Here is an 18,882-nt window from a genome sequence, read left to right as displayed (position 1 = left end):
TAACGCATTTAATCGATTAACATAAGTATTAATCGATTAAAATGAGTACAACGGCTAGTTTTTCAAATCTGAAATCCCCAACGGTCAGTGTTAATCGATTATTCTCAGGATTAATCGATTAGCTAATCGATTATTATACACTTTAATCGATTATTCCAGTGGCACTTGGGTTTTCAGGGCCAGCCTCGGTTTTAATCGATTAAAACTAGGTTTAATCGATTAAAACAGAATGAGGACGAAACTCAACAGCATTTAAATGTAAATTACAATAATCGGTCCTAATACATTTGTGAGTACTACTTCATCAACTTTGATTATTACAAAAGCTTTAAAAATACATAAATCTTCAATTTGTCTTGACTTGTGCAACTCTGTTCATCATCAAAACTTTATAGTTGATTTTTGCCAACAAGTTTAATAGGTCTTTAATAATTTGTTGTTGAAGAAAATGAACATATGATGTTTGGAATGGAATGTTAGTCAAAACAGTATGATTTTAAGGTAGTTTCTAAAGTGTTTTAGGGGTTTTAGTAGATGAAAATCTAAAGGAAGCAAATATGATATAAACTAGAGTTTTTATGTTTGTTTTTGGGTAATTTAAAATTTTTGTGGACCTTAAGAATGAGAGAAAACTGATACTATAATCTTTGGTAATTGATATGTTGATTTTGGCTTGGTTTTAACTAGTTTTAAGGGTTTTGAGGAGTGAGATTTTGAATTAGATGTTATGGGTTAACTGTGATGGTTGGAAGTTTGTTGTTAAGTACATTAGGACTTATTCAAGCTATTAGTTGTTGAAATTTAGTGTTGCAAGTGATAGAATTGAGTTTAGGTACTTTTGAGTTGTTGAATTGGTTTGGTACATCTAGTTCCTATCGAAATGAGCAATATAGTACTTTATTTCATCTATAAATATGTTTTTGTATCAATATTAATGTTACAAATTCTAAATTGATCATTTGGATATGTCTAAGATGCACCAAAACCATAAAAATCAGGTTGTTAAACTGATAAGAATAATCGATTATCTCACTTGATAATCGATTATTCCAGTCATAAGGTCATTTCGGCATGAATCCTTTCGGCAATAATCGATTATCAAGTGTGATAATCGAATATCACCTTTAAAAAAAATTAAAATTTAGTTTTTGGTTAGGGCTTCCTGTATGCATATTGGTGCCTTTTATTTTATACTTTATTTGCTTTCTTATGGATAAAAATTGATAGGGTAACGTAATGCTTGTTTAGTAATATCAATGAGAAAGTTTATGAGATTTTATGCATGAAGTTATGTGTGTATTTGAAGTATGGCTGAAAAGAGTTTCTAAGGTGAAATTCTTGGTAGGTTGTTTCAAGTATCATTAGTATGAATGCATGTAGCTCAGTCTTGAAGGTTATCCTAACACTCTAATGGTCATTCATTCTTAATGAGAGAAGTTTGACACATGTGGTGAGAGTAGCACGAGGTCTTAATCTTGGATGCTTCCAGTATGATTAAAGGCGTGGAACAGACTAACCTTGTGAGTGTGGTAGGGGACAACCCATTGACAATGACTTTGCAAAGCAGTAGAGGCCACCACAAGGGCACAACCCGTCAAAGCTCGACATTCATTCTAAGTTTTGGACAGTCTAGTCTAAGTCTTGACATGTTTAGGATGTTTGAGTTGATTGTTTTATGTGATTTAATTATGATGTTTGATATATTAGTATATTGTATAAATTGTTTTAATATCTAGCTTACCCTTTTGTTTGTGATTTTTTTGTATGTTTCAGTGCTTCTTTCTTGGCTATGATCATCCGGTGGGTGTGAGCAGAAGGTGACGAGGTGACTGTAGAACAAGCTTTGGAGGGAGGATTCGCGGATATGTAATTTTCTATAGATTAGTTTTATGTATATAGTTTTGTTTCTTTTGACATGTATAAAGTTACATTTTGTAGTTATGTTTTGTATAACTATGATGAAACTTTTACTCCTTATTTTGTCAATTGTCCTATTTTATTAAATATGTGATAGCTCTTTATAGTGTAATACTAAATAAATGTTAAAAGACAAAGTAAGTAAGTCAAAAAGCATGAGAAAAAAAATCTTAATAATTTTATTTTTTATTATATTTAATTTTACGTTTTGTTATTCATTAACATTAAATACATACTTTATAAAAAAAATAAAAATCTATCTATTTTCATCTTCATAAGTTTTTATTGTAATACACAAAATTTTAAAATTTTGATAGCCAAAACCTCCTACCTACCTCCCATTATGCTCTGTTCCTTCTCATTCAATATTATCATTTGAAAAACTTTCGGAATAATGTAAATATTATATAGCATTGAGGTTATGTATTAGTAGTTAACGATAAAGTCTGTTAATATTCTAATTTTTTAATTTTTAGTTTTAAAATATTTTATGAAATTATTTTAAAAAACTAAATTTATATAATATAAATGATAGGAGAATATGTACAAGTCTAAGAGGAAAAACAGAAAAGTAAAATTAGAAAACCAAAAAATTACAAATAGTTTTGCTAGTTTTGAAACAACGCGACTTTATCTCATACTTAAAAAAGCATAAAATTAAGTACATGTTAATAAAGAGTACTGTTTTATTTGTCAGACTTTCTCTGAGTGTTTGGTGCCACTAATTCGTATTAAAAAAATTCTTTCAAAATAAGTATAATTTAAAACTGTTATTGTAATAATTTGCCAAAGTCAAGACAAAAAAAAAATGAGTTTGACGAAAATCATGCCAACTACTCTTTTTATATAGGGACATCAAAAGTTTTCCGTACTAACCATTACTTCTCGTTTAAAATTCTAAAATATTCTCTCCAATATTAATTAATTATGCTTAGTAAAATATTTTGAAAATAAAATGTTACTTGAATATAGCCAATTTAAAACAATTTGTGTAATACTGTTTTCTCTGTTTTATAAGGAAGTATGTAAATAAAGAGAATGAATATAATATCGATATTTTTATAGTCACATTACAACCACTTAAATCTCTAAATTGAGAATGAATATTTGACTGACCTCGTTGTCTATTTTTCCTTGTTTTCTATATTACAGACGGAGAAACAATTACTTTATTTTTCCTTTGTCCTATTCTAAAATTTTCCTTCGTTCCAAACAAAATTTTCCTTTCATTTCATTAAATAAACCTCGTATTCTTTTGTAACTTTCAATTTATCAGTAAGTTTAAATGTACACTTAGCATTTTTTTTAATAGAATAAAGAAAAATATTTCATCACGGGTGCTTTATTCATTAAAAGAGTAATAATGTCAATTTCACCTAACTCATAATTTATGTGCGTCATATTAAAAAAAATTCTACAAAATAAAAAATTTCTATGAAAATAAATTTAAGTGGAATGACAAAAATATTAACATATATTTACTGATAAAATTTGCGATACGTATATGAGATCTATAAGTGTTTATTATTTGTGGAATAAATAATGGATATTTTAATATTTGTTTATAAATAAATTAGATATAAATATTATTCATGTACGTGTTATACATAAAAAAATAAAAAAAAAGATTAATTTATATTTTATTAAGTTAAATTTTAGTAAAATTAAAATTAATTTATATTTTATTAAATTTAATTAAAATTCAATTTTAATTTATATTTAATTTGATTTGTATTATTTTTTTTAGTTTAATTTTAAAAATTTATAAAATATGGTTTTTTTAAATATTTACTAATATCAATAAATTTTAAAATATTTACAGATAATTTTTAAACAGATATTCACATTATAACAAATATCTAGAAAATTTTTTGTTGTAAATTGAATAGAAATATTCACATTTTATTCACATTATAACAAATATCTAGAAAATTTTTTGTTATAAATTGAGTAGAGAGTGAGTATTATCTATGTTTAAGTCTACTCGTTGTCATCTCTACTGTCGAGTTATTCACTTTTATCTTACCCTAACTCATGGGAGTTTTGGATGATGAAGTTTCTTCAAGCTACTAAAACAAATGTTTTTAAAAGGGATTAGGGATTGGTACATGAGTCACAAGTGAAATTCTGAGTTTTCTATGGGAGAAATTTTAATTCAAAGTTACTCATTAAGCAACTAGTTGATGCATGAACTGTAAGATTTTTAAGATGATCGCAATGTAAAATTGGTGATTATTATGAAAGCTCTTAATTTATCGAAAAGTCAAAACAGATATGTTGACACGATGAGCTATGAGTGACAGGCTACCTATATCTAAAATAGCATTAAGAATAGTGTGTAAGGATGGAAAGGAAAGGTACCTTCTTCGTGTTTTTATGGGTAACATCATGGTCTAGTCTCTCTCACAAACATAGCCAATATGTGCCAATTTTAAATGTTTAGTTTCTGTTCACACCTTTATCATATTCCTACTTTCATCAATGAATAATGAATGCTCGTCTTTTTCTTACTTCTCTTTAGTCAAACCACAACACCAAACATTTTGGAACATGACAATAGGTAATCATAAAAAATATTCTTAATCAAATGAACTGTAATGGATTTTCATAATAGCTTGTTAACAATGCCCAGTTTTTAGCTCATTCTCATTCCCTCATTAATACCGGATCATGGCCTATATACAATAATAGGTTTTATTAATTAATTAATTAATTCTCATGGGGGACCATTCTCATGGATTTTGATCTTCAATAAATGTTCCCATTCTTTCTTTTATTAATTTTTCACTGTTTTTTTTTCTTCTTCATTGATCCAAAGAAAGAGAAGAATAAAAAAAATCAAAACATAATAACTGATGTAATATGAATAAACATAAGTATAAAAATATTGTTATCAACAATTGCGAGTTTGAAGAAAAATAAACCTATTCCATTCAGTCATTTAAAATTGTTTTTGACTCGGACGTTATCATTTGAGGTTTTGTTGTCATGTAGTTAATATTTCTTACAATGTTTTTTATTATATTGTTTTCTTTTCACTATAAAGGTATATAAATATAAGATATTCATCAATACAAACTAGAAATTTGCATTTTAAAATTGATAATAGTTTAAAAATAATGAAACTCAATTATTTTAATATTAAATTGTTTTAATATAGTTAACTTTATTATAAACTAAGTTTCATTATTTTAAAACACATCATCTTTCTAAAAACTACTTTTCTAGATCTCTGACTTTTCATTAGGATTTTTCATCCTCTATTAGTCTGATTGAAGAACTAAGACAATAGGATTGATCATGACTTTTCAATTTAGACTAATTAGTTTATCTGTTTGAGTAAGTTGAGTTTCAATTCTTTTTCTTTAGTCTTTTCTTGTATTTGTTGGATGCTAACCTTGCTCAACTCTTGCATCTTTTTGGTCTTCAGTTTGAGTCGTTGTTAGGCTGAGAAGGTAGAGATGGGAAAAAGACATAATTTTATCTATTTTTGTAATCTAAGCAAATGACATAATTTGTATTTTTTCTTCAACTATTGTAGTATATTTTAACAGAGAAACCTCTTGAACCAGTGAGAATCATAAACCAACTCAGGCATAATTAATATGTAATAGGTTATAGGTTATGTTGTTTGCTTATTTCACAATTACCAATGATAGTTTTTTTATTTCTCACATGAATTAGTATGACCTTAGTTTTTCGTGCTTCTACCTAGATATTACATGCTTGAGCGTAGGGTTAATTGAATATTTATCAATGTCATTCATGGTTTAGAATAACAACAGACCATAAACAACATTCTAGAGAAAACAACAGATCATAAATAAATAATTGAAAAGATCATAAACAAAAATGGGACACCACAAGCAAAGAACAACATACATAATGGGAGACTACAACGAAACAAACATCTAACTTCATGGGAGACCAAAACGAAACAGACCATAAAGCAAACACAGACACACATTGAACAAAAACACACCTTGGACAATGGAACTCACTTTAGTGTTCAAAATATCCCATGAGAATGCCAAATGCATTTCGAAATCCCAAATGTGTTTCTGTTTTCGAAACCTCCAACAACGATTGTTCTATGTTCGTAATGTAGATAACGAATTCTCTTCAACCACGACTCAACAATCCTCTATCAAAAATCTCCAAATTCCTTTTCTTTACTCGAAACGCTTGATTTTATTAACATTAAGTTTTTTTCCCAAATCTAAACCCTAATTGCAAAATTTTCACGTAACGCTTTTATTGGCTTACACATCATAGTAAATATCCCAAGACAATGCCACTACTCTAAAATATGCACAACACATATTCACAATAAGTTAATGTTATTTGTTTAAACATCGTCAATAGAATTGAACTTGATTGAGACATATTATACAAAGTGTGGACGAAGTTGATACTTTTTTAAAAGTGAAGAACAAATTGACACACTAAGGACAAGAAAAATCTAGTGTTGTCAAGATGGGTTGTAACCCGTGAGCCAACTCGGCCCACCACGGGTTTGAGCTGGGTTGGGTTTGAAAAAAAATGTAATTTTTTTATGCGAGTACCTGACTCACTTAGAATATGACTCACTTAGAATCTAACTTATCCGGGTTGAACTCATGGTGAGCCGGGTTGACTCACCAACTCACCTAATTTAATTTAATTATTTATTATTTTGTGTTTCAATATTATTAATTAACATTTTTTTATTATATTGTAAATGGAGATAAAAAATAAATGTTTCAAGAGAGAAAAATATTATACATTTATCTATTCAAGACTCTAATATTATAAATGGACAAGTGATACACCAACCTCTGGTGGGTCAAGCTCGGTTTGAATTTTTTTCAACTCGCTAATAGGTGAACCGAGTTAGATTGACTCATTAAGTGACTAATCCGTGGTGAGCTGGGTAAGATCGAGTCGGATTACCCGTTTTTACAGCTCTAAGAAAAACAATTAAACCTATAATTAACTATGTGATTTAATAATTATTTTATATTTTTAATATAATAAAAATAAATAAAGACCTTTTGTTATTCATAAACATATAATGCTAATTTGTATTTGTGATAATAATCAGATGCTAAAAAATATTAATGAAAATGAATAAATTATTAACAGTAAACTAATTAAACAAGAAAAATATCTTTACTTTTTTTCTAAAAATTTTGGTATTCCCTCCGCTAAACAACTTTATTTTCTTTTTTTTTTCACCTATCTTCTTTCCCTATTACCAAAATATGTTTTATTGTAATATACACAACCATTATTCCAACGCCCTCGTTCCTCAAAAATCGCCTTCCCTCCATCTCACCCGACATCTGCATTGTCAATTTTTACTCCCAAACTGGCCGTTTGGGTCTTCATCAAGACAAGGATGAAAGTGAAGACTCTCTTCGCCGAGGCTTGCCCGTCGTATCTTTCTCCATCGGAGACTCTGCTCAGTTCCTCTATGGAGATCACAGGGATCCCGACAAGGCAGAGAAACTGCAACTCGAATCTGGGGATGTTTTGATCTTTGGTGGCCCCTCCAGAAATGTATTCCATAGGGTTAGCGCTGTTCATCCAAACTCTGCCCCTAACCTCTTGCTGCAACACACTAATCTACGCCCTGGTCGCTTATATCTCACTTTCAGACAGTACTAAGTTAAGTTCATAGATATGCCTTTCTTTTTATTCTCAGTAATCTATTCTATCTATTTTCTTAAGTAGCCTCGTATTAACTGAAATTATGCTCGTAATGCGATGCTAATTTGTAGCCACTGTTATACTTATGTGTTGTTTTTGTTTTCCAAACTGTCTGTGCTTCACTACACTATAGCTCGTTATTTGTTACTTTGCTTGTTTATCTATTATGGATCCACTCTCTTATTACTGTCATTCCGCCATCCATCACTTTGTATGCCGCAAGTTAAATTCTTTCTCGTCTGGATTTCGTGTAGAATCAAGTTTTTTTTTTCCACGGTTACTGCATTTAGTCAAAATAGCATACTATTCCTTGACTGCTACCATTTGGACAAGAAAACCATATCATAATTCAACTTTCAATGTCTCCTAGAGGGCTTTACTTTATTTTTCATTTACAAGATAAATTGAAATTTAATATCAAGTCAGCACCTTTATTACTTTTTTATTTTGGGTACAAGTATAGACCAACATTGCATTTCACTCAATCAGAGCAGTCGAAGCATCCATTATCAATGTTGGCTGAATAAATTTAACTAATAAATAGCATTAGAGTTCTATTGTTGTGGAGCTGCTTCTTGACCTTGTATCAGGCTCGGTTCTCCAATGCTAATGCAGCGGAATCAATATGTACAAGCAAACAAGAATAAACTTTTTGCTTCAATCTGTCAACAGTCTCCACCATCCCTTCACTTTCCGTGTTGCAACTGCTCCTCAGGTTGTCCAGCCACTCGTTTGCATGCTTAAGGTGTGACAGTGTTAGAGCTATATTATTGGCGTGCTCAATTTGTCTCCCTGCAACATCCTTACTATCCTTGCTCTTCTCACGGGACCTAACGGAAAATCCAGCATCTAATGTCTTTTCCAGATACATCAGAAACCACGATCTTGTTTCATTTAAAAGTAACTCTCTCAGCTCGTTGATCTCTTTCATACCACCCCCCTTGGCCCATTCTTGTTTCTCAGTCCCTGATAGTTCGGTCAAAGGTTTTGAAGACTTTCCCGTGCTTTTAGCGGGCATCAAACCTGCTGTCGTGCCAGATTTATGTTTTTCTTTTAAGGGAGTTGAAATTCTGTACAGTTGAAGTGATTTATCATTCAATTGAGCCGTACCATTTGGCTGGTCCATGAGCTGTTGGAGAACAAAAAATTTGCTTAGTGTGGCATGAGGGTTCTCTGAAGATGCGAAAGAGCAGATGTTGGCGAACATACTGAAAACCAAAGATGAAGAGGTGACAATTGAGGGGCATAAAATTGCAAAAGGAACTATGTTTTCATTTGTAACCAAATGTACTAACGAGTATCAAGGTTTAGATTAAAAGACAGTATATACCTCAGGCATTTAACTGTGGTTGTTGCTGCAGACGCTTCTTTTTGGGCTTGTACTACAACCTGAGATGCTAGATGTTTCCTTCTAAGAATAACCTTGGGTAAAAGGAAATAAAGTGGACAAGGAGGAAATTAGGTTTGGGTTTTGTATGATTGCCAAGTAAAGAATCATGTTAATACGCAAAATCCAAGTGCTCTGATCAAATTAAATATTGTTTGTTTTAAGTCTAACACATGTTTCAATGCAAGTCCAATGCTAATTCGTCACGCATTGGATTGGCTATTAATGACAATGAGCAACGTTTCAATTAAGTTTAATAGAGTGACATATGATAAGAATGCACCTTTCCGGGCCTGAGAAGCTTGGCTGGCAAAGAAGACCATGGAATTGTCTCAGTGCTCTTGCTTTTGTCTTTAGCGCGAGACAACAAATTCATATTCAAATTTTCCTGTTTAGTAGAACTACTGTGTCGCACAGAAGGTGCTGTGACAGCTTCCCGGATGTTAGATTGAGCGACGTCTTGCTTTGGTGAAAATGCTTCAAGTCGAGTGCCAGTTTGAGTCATTGGGAGCACCTGTGATGCTAAAATCTATTATTGAATAATTTTCAACAACAGTACAAAAATAACGAACTCATTGTATCTGATAAGTTCAATGAAGTTCTTTGCAATTTTCATTCAAGGCCAACAATCATACTTGATTCTATATATCACTCACTTTCCCAGTTACTCCAAAGCTACATAGAATGAGTTAAATTCTACATAACAACCATACATTCTTGAGCCTTTAGGAAAGGGAATCCAGAGCAAGAATCATACCTGACCTTTGATGTCTAGTTGCTTTCCTTTCGCAGATCCCACCTTTTTACCATCTGTGCCCATTTCTAGATCATTTCCTTTGCTTCCTATATTTGCCTCTACCCCGTTAAGCTTTGAGTTTGGATTCAGAACACCCTGCATATACCTGGATGCAACACCTAGTTTTTCCTCTTTAATAACAATCTTCTGACTTGAACTTGGGTTCTCTTTGGCTTCTGTTAAATCCGTGGATTTAGAACCATTAACTCCATCACTATGAGGATGCTCTGATTGTTCTAACATCTGCATTAAGTCCTTGGGATTGCCTTCAAAAGGATGGCGTCCAGGGAGTGCTCTAACACCAACAAGAATAGGGACAGGTGTGCCAGCCTCAATTCCATTCACATAAAAGAACTGCCCAAGCTGCAGCTTATTATTCAATATGAGCTCGTTGTCTTCCTTCGAAAGTGAGACATAGGTTGAGTGAGAAGAGTCGGAGACTTTTATGAAGAACCCTTGGTTAGGCCATAACTCAGAGCCAGATAGTGCGGGCACGATGCTGATCACCTGCAGAAGAACAGAGCGATATTCCCCGCGTACTTTTACGTTAGAGTTCATACTCTGAAGAAGCTTCAGTAGAACTCCAGGCACCAGGGATGCCATTCTTCTTCCCCTTGCAACTCAAATTGTAAATGTCATGCGTTATACTTTTCAAGTGTCAGTAACAGGAAATTGAATGTTATCATGAGATCTTTAGTGAACAAAAAAAATGAGCAGAAAAACAGCTTTCTTTGCAGGTGAACATGTAAGATATTACTGTTTAAGGGATGATTGAAGCACAGGACAGTAGGGCTTCCGATATGGCTTAACAGAGAACATCTAAAGGTTTGCATGAAGGGCACGTAACCATCCAATTCTCTTGACTTTGAAGCCAAGCCAAGGGACCATCCTATACTTACAACACATTCTGTCAGACACGAAAATGACAAATCAGCCCCTTTTATAACACAACACAAATGAGATATTATTATGTCTATCTTTTGGACATCGTGGTCTTTACGGTGGTAGGGTTCAATCTGGTCGCGTTTCATTTTTTAAGTTAGAGGCAATGTAAACATTAAGATAGGTAAGGATATTCCCATGTCAATTTCTCCTAAGATGACCCACAATCGATTACTTCTCTTTTGTTGATCCTCAATATTAGACCTTGGTTTAACTTATTTAAGCTCGACTTACTTAAACACAAAAAATCCTACGACTCTATATACTTGGTTTAAATCTTTTGTAAAACTATTTAGTTATTATGATTACAACATTCTAGTTTAAATGATACCCTGAATTCTTGTTATTATTTTCAAAACCTTGAACAATTTCTCAAATAATGAAAAAAAAATGCTTTTATACTTTTTAAAATTTTAAAATAGACTTATTAAAAAATATTTGAAATAATTTTTCAAAACAAATAAAATAATACAAATCGAAAAAAAAAACTAACGAGTCACGTAAAACAAAATACATGCATTATAAGAAAATATTATTTTCCTGACCAAATTTTGTAGATGAAAAAAAATTTGTTAAAAAAATTGTCTTAATATTTACAAGCAAATTTTAACTACAAATTTTAGGATTTTAATTACAGATAATAAATTCATTAGTAATTCACAATTTTTATTACTAATCAATAATTCTTTCGATAAATTCTATCATTAAAATAGGAGTTAAAATTTGTATTCTAGGTTTGACCCTATCGTAATAAAATTTATCAATAATACCTTTTTAAAATATGTCTGTAATTAAATTTGTAATACATTCGTCAATAATAAAATTTTGAAAATTTATTGATAAAATAGAGGTTAATTTTTTTGTCAAATCTAATTAAATATTTGTTATAAATTAAATAGAAATGAGTAGAAAAAAAAGAAGGAAAAAAATGAAGATGAGACAAGTGAAAAAGAAAAAGAAAAGGAAAGACAAAAAGTGACAAACCCACTTCCTCTCACATATGAATTAGATTTTAAATTTAACTTCATTTTACAAAATTGACTTGTGAAATGAGATCTGTACTTACTTATATACTATTGACTTTATCTCTAGTTATTAAGTATGACTTTAATAAAACATTTTCTCCTATTATTAAACTTTGTTATCATATGATTGGTCATTACACTTGCTAATAATCGGAAATTTCTTCAAGTAGACATAATGTTTTCTAGAACTATTATCTTCAAGAAACCATTTACATGCAACAATCACTCCTAGTTTGAATGACCATGATAAACTTAACAAAGTCATGACCTTAAGCAAATCCAAGACAATGGGTTTAGAGACTTCCAAGACAAGTATACTTTAATAATTTCTTTTATAAAACTTCCTTCTTAATTTAAGATCTTGATAAAACTTTGGCTTTAGATACTACATAATTGTAACTAACAACAAAAATAATCATAAAAGAGTAATCATTTTCAGACCATAAAATGGCAAGCATCATCATTTTAAAGTAAACAAACCAAAATCATAAATGTATTTGTCCATGATGAAACAGATGATCGAGAAGTTAGAGCTCTTATAGAGATTGTAAAGAGTTCAAGAAAATAGTGTTTTAGAGAAAATGTAAGTGTTTAAGATAATGAGACGAGTTTATAAATTCTATTTATTTAATCAACTTATTTTTAAATTTGATAATACTTTGTCTCATTATTTTAACACACCTACCAACTCTAATATTCTATTTTTCAGGTTCTTACAGTCTTCCAATCTCTTATATGTTCTCTTTTTGTGTTTGATAATACTTTGTGTTATCTTATATGCAAACTTATTATTACATTTTTATTTTTCATTTGTTTCATTTTTATTAAAAAAAGGTAAACTGATATATCTATGGAACAAATACTAGAAGAACTTGAAGATGAATCATTTCAGTTCAAGGAACTTATAACAAAGTCAAGAAATCAAAACTTGGAAGAACAAATCTCTTTTAAAACTCATGATGCTACAAGAAGCTCAAAATTCAAAATATCAAAATCATAGCTTATAACTTAATTATATAATAGTTTTCAGTCATTTAATTACCTTTGTAATTTCTTTTAAGTTTTGTAAGTTTGATTGGCAAACATATTTCTTTAGGTGAACATTTAGTTTTGATTATTACATTTTGATAAATTTGTTGGACGAAAGAACTTGTTGGGAGACCAGTCATTGGACAATGAGTCAAAGTCTGTTTTTCTGTTTCAAAGCTATTTTACGATCGAATGTACTTCAAAACTATCATTTTTTAAGAAGAAACATCCAAGAAAATTTTAATATTAAATTATGTACTTTTATTTAATTAGTGATAATGATTAAATATATAAATTTTAAATATATTATTTTGACCCTTCTAAAATTGGTGTTTAAGATCACCCACTTTGGATGATAAACCCACGGTATATACCTTTCTCACTCAATTATACTTCCTTTTAAGTTGTGAATTATCCCTAAATTGGAAATTTGGTTAATAATTGATCATTGTATTTATGAGTCTAATCTTAAAACTAGACAATCATTAACTCCTAATTATTTATCAATATAAAAATTTACTTATAGTCATTTTTATTCCACAAAACATCTAATTTTTGTTTTTGTGCCATTCGATGGTATGACAAATAAATTGGTTCCTACATGTATTGTTTGAATTCATCCCCATTTGTTTTAATAAAGAATCCCTACATTATTGTGTATGGGTATGTATAATATTCAATTTTTCAATTGGGAATGTATAATATTCTTCTTTCTGGAATATACCAAACTGCTTCAGACTTTATCAGACCCACAGCTTTCACAAAGATCTTTTGCAGTTAAGCTCTTGATACCAGTTTCAGAGAAAAGAAAAGAAAGTCACAGATTCCAGAAAGAAGAAGAAGAAGAAAGAGAAGCTCCAGGAGAAGAGGAAATCAGAAACGAAGAGGAGAGAAAGGATCGGACAGAAACCAAGCACACACAAGGTACACTGAAATGTCTTTTTCTGTATATTATTTCTGAAAGAGTATTACAGCTTTATACATAAAGAAAATGTAACTGATTTTACATCCAACAGTGATAACTTGGCGCATTGTTTTTGGCTGATCGGGTTTGTAGAGGATCAGTAAGTAAGAGGTATCAAGAACTGCATATAAAAATTAATGCATGGGAGAAGAAAAGGAAGAAAGTGTATGGGGAGTGAAGATGGCTGGAGCAGAAGGAGAAGCTGATGGAAGAAAGAGCACGGAGGAAACAAGTGTAACAGCACATGCAGAACTAAGGCGCATAGATTCTCTGAATTTAGAGGCTGGAAGAGTTTCTATGAATGCACACAAGGTAATCTTATACACATATCTCTCAGTTCATAATTTATCAATACATGTACTCATTTATTTATTATTTGAACAGATGGGGTGGAGAATTACTCTTAGCTTAGCATTTCAAAGTCTAGGAATTGTATATGGTGATATTGGGACATCACCCCTTTACGTATATGCTAGCACCTTCACCAATGGAATAAAACATAAGGATGATATTCTGGGTGTCTTGTCCCTTATCATCTACACCATCCTCCTCGTACCTATGATTAAATATGTCTTCATCGTACTGTGGGCTAACGATAATGGCAACGGTACCATTCCTTTTATTTAATCTATAACCAAGCTTTTACATCAAATTTAAGCTATGCTTTCTTTGTTTGGAAAATGGTGACAGACAGATATTTATATTGCATTTTTTCTTCTTTTCGTGCATGCAGCGTGAATGTGAGTAATGTGTCTGTGCATCTGTACATCTGTTTTTTATATTAGAGAAAAAATAGAAAATAATGATATGTGTATTTATATTAGTAAAAATAATTAAAAATAATAATAACTTATTATGATCGGTTTATGATTATGTTAAAAAAAATCAAATTTATTATTACGGATGTATAGTATTTGTTACACTAAACAAATATTAAGTGAAAACCAAATGAAAGGAGTGGTCCAATTTTGAACTCAAACAAAACCCAGATTTGGTGTCAAATTTGCTTTTTTTCTCAAACTTGAATCGGTTTTGGTGTCAAATTTGTTTTTTTCTCAAACTTGGATCGGTTATCGTAATAATTTGTTTTTTCTTTGACAGAGTTATTGTCCTTTCTATGTGTTTCTTTTATTTCTTTGGACGTTTTAGAAAAAAAAACCAATTTTAAAATATAAAATATTATGCTTATATTTTTAAATATGTATTACGAAATGGATGATGAAAACTAAATCAACATAGAAAATAAATCAAACAATTGTATAATTATTATTATAAAATCCAAAATATTTTTTTTCATTAATCACCAAACAAAAAAGATGAATAAATGTTATATAATTTTCTGTTGTTTATTTATATTTAATTAATATTCTTTGTAACAACTTTTTATTTTATTTTACCTCAAGTGTTTAAGAAACAATAACTGTGAAATAAAACACACACACACACACACATATATATATATATATATATATATATATATATATATATATATATATATATATATATATAAATATTAGAAAAAAATAGAACAAATAGTAAATTGTTTAGTGAAAAATGAGAACTTATGACAAATGTAGTACACCTTATCTTGAATATATTAAAAACGTATGTATAGAATTGATCTTCCTTGAATTGAATATACACATAGAATCCTCTATTTATAATAGAAGAAATATAAGTTAAGTTCAAAATACAAATAAAAAATAATAATAAACTAACTAAAACTAAAAAATAAATATAATATATCTAACATCTAACATAAAAATGATAGAATGATAATTTTATAGTAATTATCAAATATATTGTGTGAGATAAAATTAACATAATAAGTGTGATTGCTATGTTTATTCAATATAAAATCATGATTGTAAGTTATTTATTATGTGATTTCACAGGTGGAGCCTTTGCACTGTATTCATTAATATGTAGACACATAAAAATGAGTTTGATTCCAAATGAACAACCAGAGGATAGGGAGCTTTCTAATTACAAATTAGAAACCCCATCGACTCAGATGAAACGGGCTCACAAACTAAAACAGAAACTCGAGGGCAGTAATGTTGCACGAGTTGTGCTTGTGCTTCTTGCAATAATGGGAACTTCCATGGTTATAGGAGACGGCATTCTTACTCCATCAATATCAGGTTCCTCAATTTCTTATATTTCTAAGTTTATCTAATCAATGTGGGAATATATTTATCAAGCAATTAAGCTCCTCTCATACTATTATATTGCTTAATGTTGTGCAGTACTTTCAGCTGTAAGTGGGATCAGTAAATCATTACGTCAAGGTGTGTGTCATCAACGTCCTACCATGTCTTCTTTTAAATGCAATTTCTTTCAAATGTGCTTAATGTTGTTTCTATTTTTTCAGATGCTGTTGTGGGAATCACAATAGCAATTTTAATAGTCCTATTCTCTGTTCAACGTTTTGGTACTGATAAAGTGAGATTCTCATTTGCTCCAATTATTTTGGTGTGGTTTTTGTTCATCGCTGGAATTGGTTTTTACAACTTATTCAAATATGACATTGGAGTATTACGTGCCTTTTATCCAAAATATATATATGATTACTTCAAACGTAATGGAAAGAATGGATGGTTATCACTTGGTGGAGTTTTTTTATGCATAACAGTTGACTAATATCTCTTCTTAATTATTCCGGATTAAATTATTTAACCTTTTATTTTAACTTATATATATGTCATTTTAGGATCTGAGGCTATGTTTGCTGACTTGGGTCACTTTAATGTACAAGTCATTTAAGTAAGTAAATATATTTATTATTAAGGTTAATTTCTTCACAAAAGGTGTTTCAAGCTACAATTGATTGTATAGTTGAACTTAAATTGATGATGCAATATAATGTGTTGTAGATAAGCTTTTCTTTCATTACATGTCCATCAATCGTGATTGCATACATTGGGCAAGCAGCATATTTGAGGAAGTTTCCTGACAATGTAGCCAATACTTTCTATGATTGCATTCCAGGTAAGTAATTTTATTTTAACCATCTAGACATAATACATTTAACAAGTTGGAAGTAGTCCTTTTAAGTAACACATTTAATAAATTAATTTCTCCTTTTATGTGTGAATTAATCAAGAATTAAAAATAACATGTAGGTCCCTTATATTGGCCAACTTTTGTTGTGGTTGTTGCTGCTGTCATTATAGCTAGCCAAGCAATGATTACGGGAGCATTCTCCATTATATCCCAAGCCCTAAGTCTAGGTTGTTTTCCAAGAGTTAGGGTGGTGCACACTTCCATCAAACATCATGGTCAGGTGTATATTCCTGAAATCAACTACATGTTCATGATTGCATGTATTGTGGTGTGTGCTGCCTTCAAGACCACAGAAAAGATTAGTCATGCATATGGTAAGTGATTATTATTATTATTGATGCTTGTTTGTCTATATCTTACGTTAGGAAAGGATGTAGGATAAACGAGTCATACATAAACGTTTGTTTGGATATATGCAGGGATTGCAGTTATTGGTGATATGATGATTACAACAACTCTAGTTTCGCTGATAATGCTTGTTTTATGGAAAAAGAGTATATGGTGTGTGGTATTGTTCTTCTTTGGATTCAGTTTTGTTGAATTAGTTTATTTAACATCTCAACTCACCAAGTTCACAGGAGGAGGATATTTTTCAATTGTATCAGCTATGATCTTGACGTTGATTATGGGAATTTGGCATTATGTGCACAAAGAAAGATACATGTTTGAGTTAAAAAACAAGGTATCAAGTACATATATGAATGAAGTGAGGAACAACCCAGATGTAAGGCGAGTGTCAGGAATTGGACTTTTGTATTCTGAGTTGGTGGAAGGCATTCCTCCCATATTCCCACACCTTATAGCTTGCATTCCATCTGTCCACTCTATTCTTGTGTTTGTTTCTATTAAAGCAATTCCAGTGAGTAGTGTTGCATCAGAGGAGAAGTTCTTGTTTCGGCAGGTGGAGCCAAGAGAGTACAAAGTTTTTCGTTGTGTTGTGAGGCATGGTTACAATGATATTCTTGGAGATCTTGCAAAGTTTGAGTTAGAATTGATACAAAATCTAAAAGCGTTCATTCAAGAGGAGAACTACCATATGGTGGAGGTGGAGGGAAGTGGAAATGCAATCGAACAAGCAGCGGTTGTTGAAAACAGTGATAAGAGTGAAGCACATTGTTCCTCCAATAGAATAATCACCAATCAATCAGCATCAGCTTCACCCGACTCCATTCGTTCATTGGGGGAGAGTGACACATCCATCCATGGAGTTGAAGAGGAACTCAAATTCTTAGAAAAAAGCATTGGACAAAGACGTGGTGTACATGTTGGCAGAAGCAGAGGTTGTGGCTCACCCAAATTTCTCTATCATCAATAAGATCATTGTGAATTATGTGTACAGTTTCTTCCAAAATAATTGCAGACAAGGTCAGTGTTCCATGACAATCCCTCGCAACAGACTTCTGAAAATTGGAATGACCTATGAAATATGATATATCTTCCTTAGCTTATGATCTATAATTATAAAATAATGTGTATTGTTATCTTTTTTAATTTTGTTGTGTGTTTTTTTTAGAATTAAATATGTTTTTAGTTCATAAACTTAAATATAAAATAGAAATTTATCTTTATTTTAAATTTTGATATATTTTAGTTTTAAAAGACTTACATAAAACTTATCTTGTATTGTGATTGAATAAGATGGTAAACCACATTTAAAAAATAAAAAACGTAACATTTTGAATTGAAGTAGAATAGAAATTGTATTTTACTAGCCCATGTTGTGAATATTATTGAGTGGCAGTGATATTACAAGGATAGTAGATAAGAAATTAGCAGATAAGAGAGTGGGTTCAGAATGTGTAGGTTTGGCCATTGGTGTTGATAGGAGTTATGGTGTTTACGATTAAGTATAATATGAGTTGCTCTGCATACTCAGAAACAACCATGAAAAAAAAAACAAAAACAAAGGGAAGCGGTAGCTGTTGACAGAACAGAGAGATTGACACTGATGATCCGAGCCACTCACGCCAGTGCAAGATCACAGATAAACTCTCATAAAAAAATGAGCTTCATTTCACGCTCCCGATGACTCAAATTGGCACTCGACTTGAAGCATTTTCACCAA

General features: G+C 30.8%; 1 protein-coding gene and 1 pseudogene across 1 annotated transcript; one reads left to right on the top strand and one right to left on the bottom strand.

Annotated features, from left to right (window-relative positions):
- Positions 1 to 8,012: 8,012 nt before the first annotated feature.
- LOC108322228 (uncharacterized) lies at positions 8,013 to 10,735 on the bottom strand. Its single transcript, XM_017554252.2, has 4 exons — positions 9,753 to 10,735; positions 9,279 to 9,509; positions 8,939 to 9,030; positions 8,013 to 8,816 (listed from the first exon to the last, which is right to left on the bottom strand). Exons 1-4 carry the CDS (start codon positions 10,392 to 10,394, stop codon positions 8,195 to 8,197), a joined length of 1,587 nt encoding a protein of 528 aa, XP_017409741.1. The 5' UTR covers positions 10,395 to 10,735; the 3' UTR covers positions 8,013 to 8,194.
- Positions 10,736 to 13,499: 2,764 nt separating this feature from the next.
- Positions 13,500 to 18,247, top strand: LOC108322277 (potassium transporter 5-like; annotated as a pseudogene).
- The last annotated feature ends 635 nt before the right edge of the window (positions 18,248 to 18,882 follow it).

The sequence above is a fragment of the Vigna angularis genome, chromosome 4 (assembly GCF_016808095.1).
Source record: "Vigna angularis cultivar LongXiaoDou No.4 chromosome 4, ASM1680809v1, whole genome shotgun sequence".
In the NCBI taxonomy this organism is placed as follows: Eukaryota; Viridiplantae; Streptophyta; class Magnoliopsida; order Fabales; family Fabaceae; genus Vigna; species Vigna angularis.
Note: the sequence above shows the minus strand (reverse complement) of the source record. Positions and strands in the feature narration are given on the sequence as shown.